At 43.0% G+C, this 21,326-nt stretch overlaps 1 protein-coding gene across 7 annotated transcripts in view; it reads right to left on the reverse strand.

Annotated features, from left to right (window-relative positions):
* The window catches only part of LOC139543571 (tight junction protein ZO-2-like), a 45,370-nt gene that overhangs the window by 14,967 nt on the left and 9,077 nt on the right, over positions 1-21,326 (reverse strand). Inside the window, exons 2-10 of one of the 7 annotated variants that reach the window (XM_071349769.1) lie at positions 15,300-15,438; positions 7,858-7,911; positions 3,460-3,584; positions 3,238-3,340; positions 2,362-3,070; positions 2,117-2,220; positions 1,788-1,941; positions 971-1,082; positions 652-794 (exon numbers count right to left, since the gene is read on the reverse strand). In XM_071349769.1, coding sequence (XP_071205870.1) covers positions 652-794; positions 971-1,082; positions 1,788-1,941; positions 2,117-2,220; positions 2,362-3,070; positions 3,238-3,340; positions 3,460-3,584; positions 7,858-7,902 — 1,495 coding nt within the window. In that variant the 5' untranslated portion in view covers positions 7,903-7,911; positions 15,300-15,438. Of the gene's footprint in view, positions 1-651; positions 795-970; positions 1,083-1,787; positions 1,942-2,116; positions 2,221-2,361; positions 3,071-3,237; positions 3,341-3,459; positions 3,585-3,729; positions 7,556-7,590; positions 7,619-7,857; positions 7,912-10,402; positions 10,662-12,844; positions 12,967-15,299; positions 15,439-21,326 lie in introns of those variants that run through there. The other 6 variants (XM_071349772.1, XM_071349767.1, XM_071349766.1 and 3 more) reach the window with 6 other exon arrangements.

Here is a 21,326-nt window from a genome sequence, read left to right on the forward strand (position 1 = left end):
CCACGTGACCATTGAATCACGGTATTCTCCTTTTATGCACTCTGAACATGCGTTGGTAGTACCCAACTTGTTAATGACCATCAGGTCATTGGTACTCAGGACTGTGATAATGTACTAGGCCTGCCTACAGCACAAATGGAATTCATACAGAACTGTTTTTATTAGGTTAATGTTAGATTTTTCTTAAACATCACCTAAATGTAAGTGTTAGATCTCGGCTTGCTTTTTGGCAGGAAAGTGATCTTTACTCAGAAAAGGTTGGTGACCACTGGCCTAGGCCTATAAGTTATTTCACAGACTGATTAATAGAATGTTTGGAGCATAGTAGAAAATAACCAGCCCATCCAGTGTGCATAATAAACATTTGCATTAACGTCAGAGTGGTTAGAGGGACAGTAGAGTCCTGAGTACCATTAGTGACCTGATGGTCATTAACAAGTTGGGTACTACCAACGCATGTTCATAGTGCATAAAAGGAGAATACCGTGATTCAATGGTCACGTGGAATTTGACTGCGGTTATGACATGACTGCCGGTAATAAGGTACAGCCCTAGGTGTAAGTTACCCAATGCTGGTTCTATAATAACAGGTAAATGTGACGATAACATTTGTATCTATCGTATTCATTTGTTTAAAGACATTGTAGTTACCTGGGGACATTTCTGGGCGGGACTCCTCCCTCTCTGCTGGCAGAGGGGGCGTGTCCTCCATAACTCTATCTGATACTCGTGCCGGCATGGCGAACGGTGTCGGCATGGCGCCCATCTTAGCCAGCCTGCTTGGTGGGTCCTCCCTGATGTTAACGCACACAGAATCCTATGGTTCTCAAACTCTACAGCACAGCTACAGTCAAAGTAGACTTTTCTCATAGTGACGGAGTAAAAACAGTCATTCTGTAAATATCTGAACTTGTTACCGGTACATAAGAGTGATCCATAGTGCAGGTGGGACCAGAGGGTGACGGTTTACCTGGGTTTGTCTCGGAGCCTCTCATTGGAGGAATGGGAAGACAGGTCTGAGGTGGGGGCCCGTCGGTCATCCTGTGGCGAGTAGGAGCGGTAAGACTCGATCTCCGAGATATCTGGAACACAAAATATCACCAACATCTAGTTCATCTTCAGACAGATCACCCAAGTCATGTTTCATACATACAGCCTCAGTGAAACACCAACTCAACTTTTTACCCAAGAAACATGAAACATATTCTAAGTAGAGTGAAACAGACACAGCAAACCTCACACAGTTACACTGTGGCAGTGGCTGACACACAGACATGCACTTCTGTACTCAATAACCTAGCTGCAGTTCCAATCTTAGACAGCACATATGCTACATTTCAGACCATAAGATAATACAATTCTGTCATATTCAATAGGTGGATTATGATGGGTATTATATTCCCCAGGCAAGCGCTCACACACACCACATCCCTGAATGGAACATTGTGAGTGAGAAGTCTCTGGGGCATGTGACATCTCTATACCAATGATCGTGTGGAGGGTGAGTAAAGTAAAAATAAATAAATAAATAAATAAAGGATTATCCCAAAAGGTGGAAAGTGCTTTTTGCGAAAATCAAACAAAAACTAAACAGACATTTCAATAAAACCAGACAGGGACAGAACAATAGACAGCAGAAAGCGTACATGTTCAAATCAGCAGATTATACAGAAGGTCAATGAAAGAAAAAAGTACTGGGACAGTTCTGAATCTGTACACATAAAAAGTTTTTTCCCTCAAAAAGGAAAGGAGCTGCTGCCACAGAGACAGAGTGGAGGGTCTCTCACCATCGAGCTCAGAGTCACTGTCTGCCAGGGGAGGAATCCTGATGAGGACCTGTCTTCTGTCTCTCTGCACCACCAGCTGCAGCTTCCCACGAGACTTCTCGATCAGCTTCCCTGCATCACTCAGAGACAGGTTCTCTGTCACCGTACCATTGATCTGACACAGGGTGAGATGTCAAAGCACATTCACATCTGTAGCCACCTGTCTAAGATAGTGCTGTCATGCTTTTGGCCAACTCTACACATAATTTTTGAAGAGGCAGCACTGAAACAATACTTCCCCCAGGGCAGAGATGAAACAGTGGTGTGTCTGTGTGTGAGGCCCTTCCTACCTTCAGTATGATGTCTCCCTCCTGGAGGTTGCCATCCCTGCATGCCAGACCTGTGCTGGTCATCTCCTTAATGAACAGCTGACTACCCAGATGCAGACCATACTCTACAACAAACACACGTCAACATAAAAACAAAGTAAACATTTAAACACAGGCAGTCTTGGGGGAGAGGGTAGGTAGAGTCAACAGAAATGGAGGAGCAAGAGATCAAAATAATGTAATGTTTCGTATAGCCCTATCCTGACCTTCGTTGGGCCTGTTTTTTAGTAGCAGCACACTAACGGGTTTCTCCAGGGGCTCCGGCTCCCGAGGAGGGCGGGACATGGGAATTGGCATGGAGGTGGGGGAGGGTGAACGGTCCAGACGTTCCCTGCTCCCACTCTTCATCTGCTCCTTCCTCTGGTCGTGGTCACTAGGAACACGTTTGCGGTTCCGCTCAAAGCTGCGGTCGCGACCGTGACTGCGGGCAGGACTGTGACCAGCTCTGTATCGCAAGTCAGGGCTGTTAGTGCGGTCCAGAGTGCGTTCGCTACGGAAACGCCTGTCAGGGCTGGGGTCGCGGTCAAGAGTGAGATCACTACGGTAACGCAGATTGGGGCTGCGGTCACGGTCAAGAGTGCGGTCACTTTTGTAGCGGCGGTCAGGGCTACGTTCGTGGTCCAGAGTCCGACCTTTGCTGCCGTCTCGTCTGTACTGCCTCTCTGGATCAAGGTCCCTCTCCATACTCCTGCCCCGGTCATCTCGACCGTAATCCCGGTCAAAGCCCTGTCCCTGGTAGCCAGCGTCTGTGTAACCTCCCCTCTCCTGGCTGTGGTCGCGATCTTGATGACCGCTGCGTCCACTGTACACACTGTGGCGGTCCTGGTCATAATCATTGTTGCTGAAGACACGGTCGTCAGGGGAAGGGCCATGTTTCAGCAGGTTGACCGGAACCTTCCTGGGCCTCTTAACCGTCTGTCAAAACCAAAGACCACATCAGGCACTGACTGAACAGTCAGGAATCATTGACACTTATCCAACCCTCAGATCCCAAACTCCTATACTTGAGTCCTAAATGTAAAATAGCAAGCATCTTCATATTTTGCCACCATAATAAAACAGATGTCAAATATTATACTCACAATTTTGGCTACTTTTCCACACTTTCTGAGGGTCTGTACAGCGAAGGAGTGTGGCACACCATCCATGGGAGTAGCGTTCACCTGCACCACCCGGTCATTCGCACTACAAAACACAATTAACATATGAGGGAAAACAAATCCACTGTGAGATATTCAAACTGTAGATTCAAAATGACAGAACACATGATGCATCATTATGATTGATTGACAGGAGGTACGTACAATAGCAGGCCATCGGCGGGCCCTCCCTGAAGCACGTCAGACACTACTATGGACATCTCCCCGCTTTCCTCGTTGGGGTTGTCCCGCCCCCCGGACACTGCAATACCAAAACCCATCTTGGGGTCCTGCAGTGGAGAGGACATGTATTAGAGATGTGTTTGTATGGGTGTTTTGATTAGATTTTTGTGCATGCAAGCGCCTGTGTACTAGTCTGTTCAGGTTAGTGTCTGAGTGAATATATCTAATTATTTTAAGTACGTCTAAGTTTACTTTGTGTGTGTGTACCCTTCTGTCCTGGTCCTTGTTGTCTGAGTGGTGTACCTGCCCCTGCGCTGCCCAGATGAGATTGGAGCAAAGATTTGATGGTCCTCTATGACTCCCCCCCACACCCCCATCTGTACAATTAAAAAAATAATAATAATTGCTCCACTCCAATGTCTTTCAGTACCAGAAAGAGACAGGGACAATGGAGGCAATGGATTGTTAGAGAGCGAGTGATGTGGTAAGCTAAAGAAAGAGGACAAGAGGAAGGGTAAATTGGAACGTGAAAGAAACTGGGACTAAGGAGATGTAGAAGGACGGATGAAGAAAGAGACATAGTCTAGAGAGAGCATATGACAGCTGGATGTGGAAGGGTCAGTGATGTGGTGGTCAACAAAATCTATTTGTTAAAAGCAACTTCATAGCCAGAGCATAGAGTGAGGCTATGAGACAATGAGTGTGAGCTCCACACGATTATAACAGTGCTGGGCAGATGTGCTGCATGCATGGAATGTGTGCTGTAGATGGGTGAACATGTTCTAGATCAGTGGTTCCCAAACTTATTATAGTCCCGTACCCCTTCTATCATTCAACCTCCAGCTGCGCATCCCCTCTAGCACCAGGGTCAGCCCACTCTCAAATGTTTTTTTTGACATCATTGTAAGCCTGCCACATACACTACATTTATTAAACATAAGAATGAGTGTGAGTTTTCCCACGAGCCGGGTTGTGACAGTGACAAAGAAATCTTATAGGACAAGGGTACAAATAATAATAATTAATAGTTTTGCTCTTTATTTAACCATCTTACATATAAAACCTTATTTGTTCATCAAAATTGTGAATAACGCACCACAGGTTAATGAGAAGGATGTGTTTGAAAGGATGCACATAACTCTGCAATGTTGGGTTGTATTGCAGAGAGTCTCAGTCTTAAATAATTATCCACACAGTCTGTGCCTGTATTTAATTTTCATAGTGAGGGCCGAGAATCCACTCTCATATAGGTACGCAAAGGGTATCAGTGTCTTAACAGCGCATTTTTTTGCCAAGGAAGGATACTCTGAGCGTAGCCTAATCCAGAAATTTGGCAGTGGCTTCTGATTAAATTACATTTTTACAGAACCGCTTGTTGCAATTTCAATAAGGCTCTTGTTCAGATATCGGTAAGTGGACTGGAGGCAGTGCATGAAAGGGATAATGAATCCAGTTGTTTGGGTCATCCGTTTCAGGAAAGTACCTGCATAATTGCGCACCCAATTCACTCAGGTGCTTTGCTATATCACATTTGACATTGTCCGTAAGCTTGAGTTCATTTGCACACCAGAAAAAAACATACAATGATTGAAAGACCTGTGTGTTGTCCTTGTTTTTGCAAACAGAGAACTCCAACTCCAACTTCTTAATCACAGCCTCAATTTTGTCCCGCACATTGAATATAGTTGCGGAGAGTCCCTGTAATCCTAGACTCAGATCATTCAGGTGAGAAAAAAACGTCACCCAGATAGGCCAGTCGTGTGAGAAACTCATCATGCAAGTGGTCAGGCAAGTGAAAATGATGATCAGTAAATAACTTTAAGCTAGTCTCGCAATTAAAAAAACGTATCAATACTTTGCCCCTTGATAACCAGTGCACTTATGTATGTTGTAAAAGCGTTACATGGTCGCTGCCCATATCATTGCATAGTGCAGAAAATACACGAGAGTTCAGGGGCCTTGCTTTAACAAAGTTAACCATTTTCACTGGATTGTCCAAAACATCTTTCAAGCTGTCTGGCATTCCCTTGGCAGCAAGAGCCTCTCGGTGGATGCTGCAGTGTACCCAAGTGGCGTCAGGAGCAACTGCTTGCACGCCCGTTACCACTCCACTATGTTTCCCAGGCATGGCTTTTGTGCCATCAGTACAGATACCAAAACATATTGAACACCAAAGTCCATTTGATGTCACAAAGCTGTACCGTGCTTTAAAAATATCCTCTCATGCTGTCCTGGTTTCCAGTGGTTTGCAGAAGAGGATGTCTTCCTTAGTTGACCCACCATAAATGTAACGGACATATACCAGGAGCTGTGCCAGGCCCGCCACATCTGTTGACTCATCCAGCTGTAAATGCATAGAATTCACTGGCTTGTATGCAAAGCAGTAATTGTTTCAAAACATCTCCTGCCATGTCACTGATGCGTCGTGAAACTGTTGTTTGATGAAGACATTGTCTGTATAGTTTTTTGGGCCTTTTCCCCCAGCATTGTACCAGCTATATCTGCAGCAGCAGGAAGAATTAAGTCCTGCACAACGTATGGGGCTTACCTGTCCTAGCCACTCGGTAGCTCACCATATAAGATGCTTTTAGCCCCTTCTTATTAATGGTATCTGTTGCTTTTATAGGTCTTACTACTCGAAAGTCTTAATTCTCGCTCAAAAAACTCCTGCGGCTTATTTTTCAAATTGGTATGTTTTGTTTCTAAAATGTCTGTGCAAGAGTGAAGGTTTCATCGAGTTGTGAGACTTTTGCACATATAACACACTGTGGCTGAGGAAAGGCACTACTCCCAATATAAGTGAACCCCAAATCAATAAAGTTCATCATATTTGCGCCTCTTTGATGGTCCAATGTCTGTTGTTCGGTGCTTTCCCCGGGTAAGGGGGCAGTAGCTCTTCAGCTGCATCAGATTCACAACTGTCAGTGTCCATGCTAGCTGGGCTAACAACAAATGTAGAATTACTGATGCTAGCATTGGATGTGCTCGTGGAAGCAGAACAACTTGTGTCGTCGACAGATGCAGGTGTAGTACTGCTGGTAGTAGCAGTATTACCAGTAGAGCTGGTATGTATGCGTCTATGGACGCGGGCCTTACTTTGAACCTTTTATCCATTTTCGAGCAAACGGAATGAGCAGCAGCTACTTTTGGCTACATACGGACCATTAGTGGAATTTTCGCGAGAGAGTAACACCGTACCTAAACCAGCGGCGCGTGTGCCAATTGATTTTGTCCCCCCACACCAAACACGATCACGACATGCAGGTTGAAATTTCAAAACAAACTCTGAACCAATTATATTAATTTGGGGACAGGTCAAAAAGTATTAAATATTTACGCCAATTTAGCTAGCTAGCTTACAGTTGCTAGCTAATTTATCCTATTTAGCTAGCTTGCTGTTTCTAGCAAATTTGTCCTGTGATATAAACATTGTGTTGTTATTTTACCTGAAATGCACAAGGTCCTCTACTCCGACAATTATTCCACACATAAAACAGTCAACTGAATCGTTTCTAGTTCTCTCCTCCTTCCAGCTTTTTCTTCTTTGGCGATTGGCATTGAACTTTCATAGTCATAGTTATCACGACGACCGACCGAACTCCGTTCATCTTTCAATCCCCCACGTGGGTATAACCATCGAGGAGTTGGCACGTGGGTATCTGCTTCTATAAACCAATGAGATGGGAGAGGCAGGACTTGCACCGCGTTCAGGGTTACAAATAGAACTGACTTCTATATTAGCGCTTGGCAACGCAGACGCTTGTTGGCGCGCAAGCAGTGTAGGTGCAATAATTGAATAACATGCATGTTTACATTTATTTTGCAACGCTTGCGCAAGCGACTCGAGAGGTGTGGTCAGCATTTAACGGTTAATATGATTGGATGTTCATTATTTGACTAGGCTACCTGTATTTGACATTGTGTTGTGATTTTGCTGAACACTAGATGGTTTAATTTTGGGCAGTGAAATGAGGCTACTCAGGCGAGAAAAAAACCTCACCCAAATGTATAGCCCCGTTGGAAAATATAAAATGGACTGTTTCAAAATGTGACAATTTATTTTTATGTGGATCACATTTTTATTTGGGGTACCCTCGACGGCACTGTACTTACCCCTGGGGTTGATAGTATAGCACATGTTCTGAAAGAAACAGAGCTTAAAAGGATCCACAGTATATTGCATTGTAATCTGGTGGTGTAGCTATAGATGGCAATTATAATTCATATCTGGTTTGGTTATAACCCTACAAGAAGAGTAATGTTATGCACTGAAATGTGATATGGTTGGAGTAAAGGGTGTTATGGTTGCAGTAATGGCAAGCAATATATTGTATTGTGTAGTAATCCAGTGTGGTGTGTGTATTGCAAAGCTAGACTCACCCTCTGCAGTGTCACAGTATACTGCTCCCACATAGTTTCCTCCATGACTGGGCTCTATGGGAGAAGGACACATTCCACAATAAGGGTAAGAACAGGATATATTAACCATTTGTTTCTCATTTCAACAAGACATACGGAGTCAGATTAATCTTGAATGACCATGCCAATAGAATACATCAAAACACCATACTCCAAATCTCATATAGCCAACAACACAAAAGATAACAGTACTATACCTGGCACAAACAAACTTATGTTTCCAACACATGCTCTCGGAGCACATAGTACAGTACACACCAACACCAACTAATCACTTTCCCTGGCTAACCAGGCTCCTTGCTCCCGCCAAACGCTACGCCCACAGAAGAGTTCCTTCTCCATAATGAGTCTAGATCGGAGTACCTCCCCGACCCGTCACAGAATGTGAACACATTAGGGGCCGTCCGATTGGTCCAGAAACCGAGGGGTTGGGCCAGAGCCAGAACACACGTGGGTAAAGTGGCAGTTTGAAAATGTGTCATTGGCTTTGATACTTGGTTAGAGACGATCCTATCACGGATTACTTTTGTACAAGGCCCCCCCGTGCCACAAACAACTTCAATGATGGCAGTCTCTGATTAAAATATGTAGCGAACGACAGAGCAGCGGAAGAATTTAGTGTGAGTTGTCAGTCTACTAACCAGCGTCACACATGGACTACTGATTCCACACACCCTCAGCCTTACAACACAGAACCCATACCACCAGTTGGAAACAGAAAACTCTACCAAAATAATCACTGACACACATAGTTCCACCAACTTCACTCACTGAAACTACTACACCCATCATGAAAAACTTGTCACAACTGCCTGTCTACCTGCTTACCTTTCCACCCAAAGACCACCTGTCTAACTATCTAGAGCCAAGCTGGAGTCACTCACAAGCCCCTTGAGGATGGGGGTGGCCTTGTAGGTGTGGATCCATTTCCTGTGCAGGTGAAGGACAGTCTTCATGGTTCCTCCTCTACCTCCACTGATGCGCTGCTCTGGCTGCTACGATTCTACCTCCTCCATTTCCACAGCAGCACCAGCAGTAACCGCAACACCCTGCTTTGGTCTGCCTGCCTAGCTTTGACGTAAGCTGGATTCTGCTGGCCTACATTCAGCGCAAATCCCACCATCCACAGACTGTGTGTTTACACAATCGCACACGACCATGCTGATGATTAAAATACACACACAAAATAACGCACCAACCTAATCGCACACACACACATACAAATGAGTATGCAATTGTGTGTGTAAGGATTTAACCCAAATACTCACACATACCAAAAATCAAACGCTTTAACTACATACTTTAAAAAACACACGGGGGCACACAGCCAATCTGAGAGCGCAGGTTTTAAGAAGTACTTAGCCGAATCCCTGTGCTGCTTACATCTCCAGCCCAGGCTTTTAGAAATGGGGGCATCACTCTGGCTGACAGAGGATGGGACAGATCATAATCCACTTTTAGAAGTTTGGACTCACAGGACAGATAAGGAGTGGTCAGGGAGGACTGGGGTGTATTCATTAGTGCACACTAGCAAACCTTTTGCCGCGAAAATTAACCTTTCTTATTGGGAAAGTACAGGCTAGTCCTCTGTTTGGTTCCTAGTGAATAAACCCCTGGACTATTGCTATGACTCAATATAGAATGAGCATATATTGACACACAGGTGTTCTACAGACTAGTAGAACTACATTGTAAATCACTTGTGATTAAGTGTGAGGAATGAGGATATAGCCACACATGGAGGATATTGCAAAATCCACCATGATAAAAAAAAGGGAGAGACAAGAAAATTGGAATCGGCGTGGATACTAGATAGCAGACCAGAGCGTGGGAGTCTGGGGGTCTGTAGTGTGTATACCTCCAGGCAGAGAGATGGAATGTAGTGTGGTTTTATCTTTAGGGTAGCCATCCTAGCCATCAGTCTAATCCACTCTAGATTGTTTTGTTGTAGTACGCCCTCTACTTGCAGTACAGCCACATTACATGGAGTGACTACGCACTGTCTATTAAATACACTGGAACATTAAAAAATGATCATAACTACACTGTATATCACCTCAGGGTAGGTAACTTCTACCAACAGCAATCCATTAAAAACACTAGTAGGATTTTTTTGGGGGGATGACTCCCAAATATTGCCACCCTTGTTCAGACGCAATCGTGAATGAATTTTTACTGAATTATACATTTGACTGCCCATTGTGCAATGACTTCAAACACCATATTAAGTAATATCTTCACTTCATACGGAATATCACAACGTGGCTTGCAAAAGTTGACAGGCACAGCCTTTTGATGGTTGCTACGAGTGAACTCATTCCTTCGTGATACTATCTAACGTTAGCAGCAGCAGGTGGAAACATTCCAGTAAGGGTCCCGTGACAGACTTGAAACTTTGTAAAACATTTGTGCTCTAGTGTGTGTCAGCGAAATGAACATTGCAACAGTATGATTAAACAATAAGGAATCATTTATAATGGACCTTAGAATCGTTGGTTTTACTTACTTTGAAATAATGTGTCTCATATCTGCTAAGACTGAATAGTCTCCCTCCATTTACGGGCATCATGCACTTTCAAACCAGAGACCACTTTTCTTGTGATTCAAACAAAGGAAATTCGGCAACGACTATTGTTAAAAGTAACATGTAGCCTATCCAATATAATATTCCAAATATTTTCCCATGTTTTTGAAATTATCAGTAAAACAACCCAGCAAATTGAGTGAATCAGAGAGCGCCGAAAGGGAAGACCGTATTAGGATGTACCAATTCAAGATGGGGTAACCTAAGTGGTCTCGATATTTTCATCTCGACAAATACGTAGAGCAATTGCAGTCCATTGCTACAACAAAGAATCAAATAACTGATAGCAATGCTCAAATGTGTATTTTACTTGTACCCAAAAAAAGTAAAACACGCATTCATTTTTGCTTGGAATGCTGTCAATTTTCTGGCAAAATGGATCCTTCCAAATTACTGAAAGCAACCACATTCACATAGAAATATGAGGTATAGATCTGTCATTATAGAAAGCAAGTCTAAGAAGTGGCATCTCTCTTCTATGTGCGCATGCTTAAGTTTAGTTTTTTTACTATCAGTTTTGTACACAAGCTTCAAACAGCTGAAAATACAATATTTGTGGTTATGGAAAAGTCATTTCACAATGGTTTCGATGGTACAATGATGCTTTACACCAGGGGTACTCAACTACTATTTCAGAAGGTCTAGTGACAAATTTTCTTGGTGGCAAAGGTCCTGATGGATATCGTCCTTTATTGGCAGTGTGGTACAGCATAGTAACAAACAGGTCTGTAGATTAAATGAGACTAAGAATTTGAATTACAACTAATTTAGAATGTACACATGCTGAAGAACAAAAGTGGTTGCATAATTGTCTATGCAAAAACCTTTGCTTGAAGGTAAACTAAAAGATGAGCTCATGGAAAAGATCAAACAGATCCCACTACATGAGGCCATTCAGAATGCACCATGCATTTAACTCTGAATGGCCTCAAGCTATTAAGGTAAATCTTCAGCCAACATTTCAGTTCTCCTCATTGCTGTGGAATCTGACATTGGGATCAGTTAGATCTTTTCCATGAGCTCATCTTTTAGTTTACCTTCAAGCAAGGTGTCAGCAACTTCACATATGCATTATTTTACCATCTCAGCATCTGAAAAAGTTGTTCTCCCCCAAAACCCAAGCTATCCTCAGTGAACACTCCATTGCACGTTGTTGGGCTGTCAGGGAATTGACAAGGACTTGTGTGGGATTTGAGTAAATTAATCTTGTTTTTTCTCACCTCCGTGTTCAGGGGATACATCTGATCGAATTTACTATGCCTGGTGTGATAATGGCACTTAACATTGACACTTTTCACAAGAGCTACGGATACATTGGTTTTGTGCTAGTTGCAGGGAGAATGAATGAATACTGTTCCGTCCACTCGTCTTTGAATATGGTTTAACTTTATTTTTTATTTAACAAGCCATATTAAACAAAGATATTGGTAAACAAAGCTCATTCTCTCATATTTACAGTTGAACTGCGGTCAAATCTGCTTCTTTCTGCCTGCTTGTCCCAAGGTTCCACAAAGGATATTTGAATTAATGTGATTGTGTAAGACGTGGCCTCTTGTATTTGCACATAACCACGCGGTTGGATTAGTAGGCACTAGTAGAGGTGGGCGTTGCTTCGATAGAGAGCAGTGTTGCCAACTTAGCGACTTTGCCTCTATATTTAGCAACTATTCAGACCACTCTAGCAACAGATTTTCAAAAAAGCGACTAGCGACAAATCTAGCGACTTTTTCTGGTGTTATTGGAGACTCTGACGTGAAAGCACATATCGTTCTTACTCTTCTCAATGAGCAGCGGGTGCTGCCGTGGGCCCCACCCCCGTCCCAAAGCACTCACTCGGCGGCCCAGTCCCTCCCAGCTGCAGTCAGAGCAGGAGATGTTCACCCCTCCTCATCCAGACTGCAAATGAATCGCGCATGCGGGAAGCCGCCGCTGGCTGATCCCGCCGTGGCTTACAATTTTTATTTTATTTTTTACCTGAATTAGGGCCAGACTAGTTACCATAATTTTCTCACATTGCCATTGACAGTTTTTTCTATTGTCTCTTTTTGGTCCATTTAGAGTGTATACAATTTTTTTTTTTTTTATGTTATGGTTAAAAATGTTCATGTTTTACTGTGACTTGTTGTAGGCTCCTAAGTGGACCATAAGGTTAAAAACCAAACCAAATTAAGAAAACGAAACAATTTTTTAAAAATTAAATTAAAAACGAAGTAACTCTGCAGAGTGCCTCTTTTGGGTCACTTTTGCCGGTCCCAAGCCCGGATAAAGGAGGAGGGTTGGAATTGTGACATTTAAAAAAAACAAGAATCGACAGAAGAAAGTTCATTTGTAGTTCTAAACATATTTAGGGTGTTTTTTACTCACATTTTGTCTCTCCCACAACATTATTCCTCTCTCCTACAGCGTCCATCACAAATACATGCACATGGCCAATTATGCAAATTAGGTGATGGCGTCATTTAGCGACTTTTAGGACAGCCAATAGCTGGCAACACAGAGAGAGTGAGAGGTTGCTGAGTTGAAGAGGCCGCTGCGCCCGGTAGATTTTATAATGCTGTCCAAAAAATAATGTATTGACTTTAATATAACAAAATGCAATATGTTGTCCCATCCGGATTGACTGTTCTCTGGGTCAGGACTCGGACCGCCAGTTGAGTTTGGCTGCTCTACACTATACTTGCTGCTTGTTTTGTCACAACCTGAAATTAGGTGAACTATTCAAATTTTAGCAACCAGGAAATGGCGGAGAGATTTCTGCATAGCGCGCACACGCAGGCACACATACACACACACAACCGGTCAAAAGTTTTGGAACACCTAATCATTCCAGGGTTTCTCTTTATTTTTGCTATTTTCTACATTGTAGAATAACAGTGAAGACATAAAAACTATGAAATAACACATATGGAATCATGTAGTAACCAAAAAAGTGCTAAACAAATCAAAATATATTTTATATTTGAGATTCTTCAAAGTAGCCACCCTTTGCCTTGATGACAGCTTTGCACAATCTTGGCATTCTCTAAACCAGCTTCATGAGGTAGTCACCTGGAAAGCATTTCAATTTACAGGTGTGCATCGTTAATAGTTAATTTGTAGAATTTCTTTCCTTCATGCGTTTGAGCCAATCAGTTGTGTTTGAGCCAATCAGTTGTGTAGGGATCATATACAGAAGATAGTTCTATTTGGTAAAATAGAATAGAAGTCCATATTATGGAAAGAACAGCTCAAATAAGCAAAGAGAAATAACAGTCCATCATTACTTTAAAAACATGAAGGTCAGTCAATCCGGAAAATTAAGAACTTTGAAAATGTCTTCAAGTGCAGTCGCAAAAATCATCAGGCGCTATGGGGACCGCCACAGGAAAGGAAGACCCAGGAGTTACATTAGTTCATTAGAGTTACCAGCCTCAGAAATTGCAGGCCAAATAAATGCGTCACAGAGTACAAGTAACAGACACATCAGGTATTCATGGTCGAATTGCTGTAAAGAAAACACTACTAAAAAAAGACAGCAATAAGAAGAGACTTGCTTGGGCCTAGAAACACAAGCAATGGATATTAGACCGGTGGAAATTTGTCCTTTGGTCTGGAGTCCAAATGTGAGATTTTTGGTTCCAACCGCCGTGTCTTTGTGAGACGCGGTGTGGGTGAACCATGGAGAAGGTGTTATGGTGTGGGGGTGCTTTCCTGGTGACACTGATTTAGTTAGAATTCAAGGCACACTTAACCAGCACGGCTACCACAGCATTCTGCAGCAATACGCCATACGATCTTGTTTGGGCTTAGTGGGTCTATCATTTGTTTTTCAACAGGATAATGACCCAACACACCTCCAGGCTGTGTAAGGAGTATTTTACCAAGAAGTAAGCTTTTCTCCTTTGCCAAGATAATCCATCCACCCGACAGGTGTGGCATATATCAAGAAGCTGATTAAACAGAATTTTGTTAATTTCTCTACCATAAGCTGCCTCCAACTTCTATTTTAGAGAATTTGGCAGTACATCCAACCGGCTTAACAACCACGTGTAACCACGCCAGCCCAGAACCTCCACATCCAGCTTCTTCACCTGCAGGATTGTCTGATGAGAGGTGGGAGGGATGCTGAGGAGTGTTTCTGTTTATAATAAAGCCCTTTTGTGGGGGGAAAAACTCATTCTGATTGGCTGGGCCTGGCTCCCCAGTTTGTGCACCTGTGTAATGATCATGCTGTTTAATCAGCTTCTTGATATGTCACACCTGTCAGGTGGATGGATTATATTGGCAAAGGAGAAAATGCTCACTAACAGGGATGTAAACAAATTTAGGCACACAATTTGAGAGAAATAAGCTTTTTGTGTGCATGGAAAATCTCTGGGACGTATATTTCAGCTCATGAAACATTGGACCAACACTTCACATGTTGCGTTTATATTTTTGTCCAGTGTAGCACAACAATACGTGTTGTGATGGTTGGCCTGAATTTCTCACTCGGAGTTCTCTTTGAACCGCCTCTATGTGGATGAGTCCTGTCTTCCTGGTTAAATTTGCATTGGGGGAGGGGAGAGAACCAGAAACTTCTAAATAGGGCAATGGGACAAAGGCCTTGGATACATACACTTTGTGAATGGGGAACATGAATAACTGAAGGAAGATCTAAGGCAATAGATATCCATCAGAGCTTTTCCAACTGACTTAAAACATAACCATTCTGGATTTCCTGTTTAAAGACTAGATCACATGGCACCATAAATAATATGTCCAACCACACACGCTCACAGTGTTAGGGCAGAAAATAGGATGGGTAAAGAATACAAAGTAGGCAGAAAGGATGAGGTACCCTCAGAATAGCAGAGTAGCTGGGTGCAGAGAGTCGACGGAGACACAGGTACTGGGCTTCCTTGGTCCAGTAGAACCTATCCCAGGAGCAGCTGGACCTGAACAGGTCAGTGTTGGACTGGTCAGTACTGGGTGTGTCCCTGTTGGGAGAGACAGCAGGGTTTAAATAACCATTACTCAACATTAGGAATAGAGTTAAACTTTGTATAAAGGATTGTTATTGGTAACCTATGTAAAATCTCAACTGAAAAGAGTAGAAACTGTATGAAATGAATTTCATTCCACATTAGAGAATTAAAACGCTGACGGGCCATTGAAGTGAAACATTAACACAGTGAAAGGTATTGGTTCAAATACCAATCCATAACAAAACAAAGCCTTGCCCTGGTCACAACCAGACAAACAAACACTCACACATGCAAAGGCACAGTCTGATGCACAGGCATGCGCACACACAAACTTAAGGCCTCAATGCAGCTGTAATCTGTTTGCGCTTGAGCCAAATATTTGCTCTGCAGCCATTTGACCTCATGTCAGAATAGTAATAAATAAAGTGATTGACCTTGCTGTGATCTTTGACCAAATGCTCAGCTTGTGTTGTTTGACTTTTCCTTTCCAACGAACTCCCCAATCCCCTGCCCTAGCCGTGTTATAGCTGAGCAGGGAAGCGATATTTTTATTTTATTTTTTATTTTACCGTTATTTTACCAGGTAAGTTGACTGAGAACACGTTCTCATTTGCAGCAACGACCTGGGGAATAGTTACAGGGGAGAGGAGGGGGATGAATGAGCCAATTGTAAACTGGGGATTATTAGGTGACCATGATGGTTTGAGGGCCAGATTGGGAATTTAGCCAGGACACCGGGTTAACACCCCTACTCTTACGATAAGTGCCATGGGATCTTTAATGACCTCAGAGAGTCAGGACACCCGTTTAACGTCCCATCCGAAAGACGGCACCCTACACAGGGCAGTGTCCCCAATCACTGCCCTGGGGCATTGGGATATTTTCTTTTTTTTTTTTAGACCAGAGGAAAGAGTGCCTCCTACTGGCCCTCCAACACCACTTCCAGCAGCATCTGGTCTCCCATCCAGGGACTGACCAGGACCAACCCTGCTTAGCTTCAGAAGCAAGCCAGCAGTGGTATGCAGGGTAGACAAGCTTCTGTCAGCATGAGACCCACACAATTAGGACATTTCCAAACTGAGAACACATTCATGTCCAAAATGGAATTCCTGTACCTTGGGAGAATTACTAAGAGCAATGTTGTGTATAATGAATAATTGATCCACAACATCAACCTCAGTGAGTGAGGGGGGGGTCACATAAATATACACACACAAACAAAAAAACCTTCCTTGACAACTTAGTAACCGCTTGAGTGGCAATACACTGCACATTTTATTTGCAACAATAAATACAGTAGCAGCCATGGACTAAAGAATGGTTCCATAGTGGATCTGATAATGGATCCAGTGAGTGACTGTGTGCTGGATTGGTCCAGCTAAGGAGAGCCATGCTACTCACAGGAAGGATCTCTGCTACATTCATTCATCTGCTGTGCTCCAATAGCAGAGTCACAATCAAAATGCAGCATCCATGACCTGAGCAGTAACTAATGGCAACACACATGCTCATACTGTAGCATGTAGGCTAGTACCATCTGGTGAGCAAAGCAGAAACATACATTCCAAATCATGTTTGTGATTTGCCTAGCAATATTGGCAACATTTTGAATACTTGTGCAAAGGATTAAAATATTGTAGAGGTACAGTAGATGCTTGTACTTGAATACACCAGCAGCTACATACAGACAGTAGACAAACATTCATTTCATGCATACAAGCTCATATGCACACCTCAGTTTAACTCACCCTGGGGGTCTCCAGAGTTTCCTCCCAGGTGGTAGGAGCTCTCGTTTGTTGAGGGGGACAATGCCCATGGCCGCCTGCATGATGGTAATGAACTTCTTAAACTTCATATTTGAGCCCTCGGCCGTATCTCCACTTACAACTGCATTACATACACCCCATGCTACTCACAACGGCTCCACTAACATCTCACTTCCCTCCGCAATATTCTGAAAGGCAGCCCTGACTTCTAACCATCTCTGCCACCACTGTGCTCACTGCCATCATACACACTACACTGAACCCACTGAGCCCTGCCCACTTGCTACTACGTTCGCAATCACGAGCCCTGTGTCCCCTACCGTCGGCTCTGACAGATGTTTTTTCCCCCTCAGAGAAATGAAATGGACAACAGTCATGCTACTGGCGGTGGGCAGGCCCAGAGGGGATGACAGCGCGTCACTGTTACATAATTCTGGAGATCTCTAAACATTACACTAATGAAAACACTGCTGCTGCCGCCGGGATAATTGTGGTACGAAGCCCTGACAGATCATGTATGTACACCGCCCCATTTTCCCAAAATCCCTATGTAGGTTTAGTCCCCATTAAAACCCATAGCCCCCCATCATCATCTCACTCACTCAACTTTCCATCATCACACCATACCCTCTCCCATCCCCCAAAATATTATCCATCTAGCAGACTATTCACTTCTTTATTCACTTCAACATTCACATTCCCTGTCACCCACTGACAGCATGCAGCCATGTCCCGTGAGGGGGGAAATAAATAAATAAATAAATGCAGCTGGAGAACTGCCAGCCAATACAAACCTCTGGATAGGAATTATATCCCAGCAGTTTGCATGTCTGGATTACTGCTCTCTATATGGCTGGGCCATGAGAGCAGGAGATTTCACTGCGAATGAGCAGGGCACAGAAATCCCTTAGCACTCTAAGGGCCCCAAACCAGCAGCAAGCCCATAAATAACAGACTATTTATACCCAGTTAGGTAACAAAAACACTACAGCATGGAATAACTTTAATGGCTATGCATTGTGCATCATCCAGGCAGCAGGCACTGCCTAAAGGGCATAGGGGACATAGGGACAAAGAGCATGTAGGATGCTTCCACTGTGCTGACTAATGACTAGGATTATAATCTAAAACCCTCACTACCTCCCAGAACAATATCTTAATAAATAAGGCATGGTCCCATAGAATCAAAAACTTTATAGTAATCTCATCAAATACATTTCTAGTATTAATCCATGTAGTCAGTGGCACATGCGCACAAGTGTCTCACTTCTCTCTTGCTGAGCGTGGATGTCAGCAGAACAAAAGCATTAATCCTGTGGCCTCGTTCAGTCTTTAACTGTAAATCTCACCAGCTGGACCCGTGTCATGGCACATTACTACACACACACTCATCCCTCCACCATGCTGTCCCAAATATCACAATATGTCTTCTACATGATGTAATCACTGAATTCAGCATTAAACTGGTTTAAGAAAATCCTTTATGGACATCTGAAAAGCAGTGACACCACAACAGGGGAATGAGAATATGTTTTACATCAAATAACATTTCCCTCAAATCAAAACAGCTCATCTCCTAAGCTGCAAAGTGATGCAATTTGACCAGAGCATTGTGATGCAAAGTCTCTTGTGGTGATGGGTGTTTGGGTTGCGACATTTATTTATACTAGTTAACGTTTTAGTCACAGCGTCTATTCTGCATGTTCCAAAAAATAACAATGAGATGAATGAACATCAGAAGCCAGCAAAGTACCCAAACCACCCTCAATATAAAAAAAGACAGGTAGGCCTACCTGTTTGGACCCCAGGAAGAGAAGCGGCTGCATTGGAAGCAGCTAATTGGGAACATAATAAAATACCCACATCCGAATGCCTACCACAAGCGTGAGTGCCACATGCTCAGATAAGCGAAAAGGATAAAAGATGCTTGGTTATCTGTAGTTTACTATTTATATTTTTGACTACTTTTACTTCACTACATTCCTAAAGACAATATTGTACTTTTTACTCCATACATTTTCCCTGACTCCCAAAAGTACTCGTTACATTTTGAATGCTTAGCAGGACAGGAAAAGTCAAATTCACACTCTTATCAAGAGAACATCCCTGGTCATCCCTACTGCCTCTGATCTGACAGACTCACTAGACACAAATGCTTAGTTTGTAAATGATGTCTGAGTGTTGGAGTGTCCCCTGGCTATCCGTAAATTTTCATAACAAGAAAATGGTGCCATCTGCTTTGCTTAATATAAGGAATGTTATGTATATTTTAGCAATTAAATATACGTAGGTATCAAAAGTAAATGTAAAACCAAATAATTTTACTCAAGTAGTATTTTACTAGCTGACTTTCACTTGAGTCATGTTCTATTAACATACCTATACTTTTACTCAAGTATGACAATTGGGTAGTTTTTCCAGTACTGGTGGTGGTTTCTAAATCGGTAGCCAGTCTGTTTGCAAGTTGTTTTGTCATGTTTTGATTGTCTTTATAGCTTTACGTAAGCAGTCTGTTTTATTGCGACCCTGTCTCTCACCAATTACCACTTTCAGTATTATTGTTGTATTTTTCTCGATCGGCTTTCACTTGATTATGCATTGTCCCTATGGAATGCATACAGTATGCCAGACGGAGAGCCATGTCACTCACAAATAAGTTCAATACATTCATTTGATTTCCTACTAAGTTCAATACATTTTTTAATACTGTTGAATTCCGTTTAAATATCTGGATTCCATGATTCCGTCCTCTTTTGCCGCAACGCAGATTTTATAGGACCCTACTCCAATGCGGGTGTGGTTATTTTTTAATCTCAATATCAAATCATTTCTGGGTAACAATTAAGTACCTTACTGTGATTGATTTAAATTAAAATGTTCAAAAATAGCTTCTTAGCAAACAGCCATTTCTCAAGCAAGAACTGACTGTTTGGTAGGACTGTTTGGGAATGGTCTGAGTGGGGAGGGGAAAACTGAACACTAGCTGTTATTGGCAGGTTTGGAAATACTGTATCTTTCTTATTGGACGATTAACAAATTTAGCAGGCAGGCCAAAACTAAATCCCACCAAAACAGTCTGAATCTTCAGGCGATCTTTTAAAACATCTCTGCCATTAAAAGGGCATTATCATACATTTTACAATATTATTCCAACCTCAGTGTGGAAATACACTGAACAAAAATATAAGACGCAGCATGCAACAATGTCAAAGATTTTACTGAGGTATGGTTCATAGAAGGAAATCAGTCAACTGAAATAAATTCATCAAGCCCTAATCTATGGATTTCACATGACTGGGAATACCGATATGGACCTGTTGGTCAGAGATGCTGTACCTTAAATAAAGTAGGGGCATGGACCAGAAAACCAGTCAGTATCTGGTGTGACCACCATTTGCCTAATGCAGCGCGATGCAGCTCCTTCGCATAGAGTTGATCAGGCTGTTGATTGTGGTCTGTGGAATGTTGCCTCACTCCTCTTCAATGTCTGTGCAAAGTTCCTGGATATTGGCAGAAACACACTGGCATACACGTTGTTCCAGAGCATTCCAAACATGCTCAATGGGTGACATGTCTGGTGAGTATGCAGCCCATGGAAGAACTGGGACATTTTCTGCTTACAGGAATTGTGTACAGAGCCTTGTGACATGGGGCCGTGCATTATCATGCTGAAACATGAGGTGATGGCGGCAGATGAATGGCATGACAATGTGCCTCAGGATCTCGTCATGGTATCACTATGCATTCAAATTGCCATTCATAAAATGCAATTGTTTTCTTTGTCCATAGCTTATGCCTGCCTGCCCATACCATAACCCCACCTCCACCATGGGGCACTCTTGTTCACAACGTTGACATCAAACTGCTCACCCAGACGACACCATACACGCTGTCTGCCATCTTCCCGATTTCATCTGTGAAGAGCACACTTCTCCAGCGTGCCAGTGGCCATCGAAGGGGAGCATTTGCCTACTGAAGTCGGTTCCGACACCAAAACTGCAGTCAGGTCAAGAGCCTGGTGAGGACGACGAGAACGCAGATGAGCTTCCCAAGACAGTTTTTGACAGTTTGTGCAGAAATTCTTCGGTTGTGCAAACCCACAGTTTCATCAGCTGTCCGGATGGCTGGTCTCAG

The sequence above is a fragment of the Salvelinus alpinus genome, chromosome 18, assembly GCF_045679555.1.
Source record: "Salvelinus alpinus chromosome 18, SLU_Salpinus.1, whole genome shotgun sequence".
Lineage (NCBI taxonomy): Eukaryota > Metazoa > Chordata > Actinopteri > Salmoniformes > Salmonidae > Salvelinus > Salvelinus alpinus.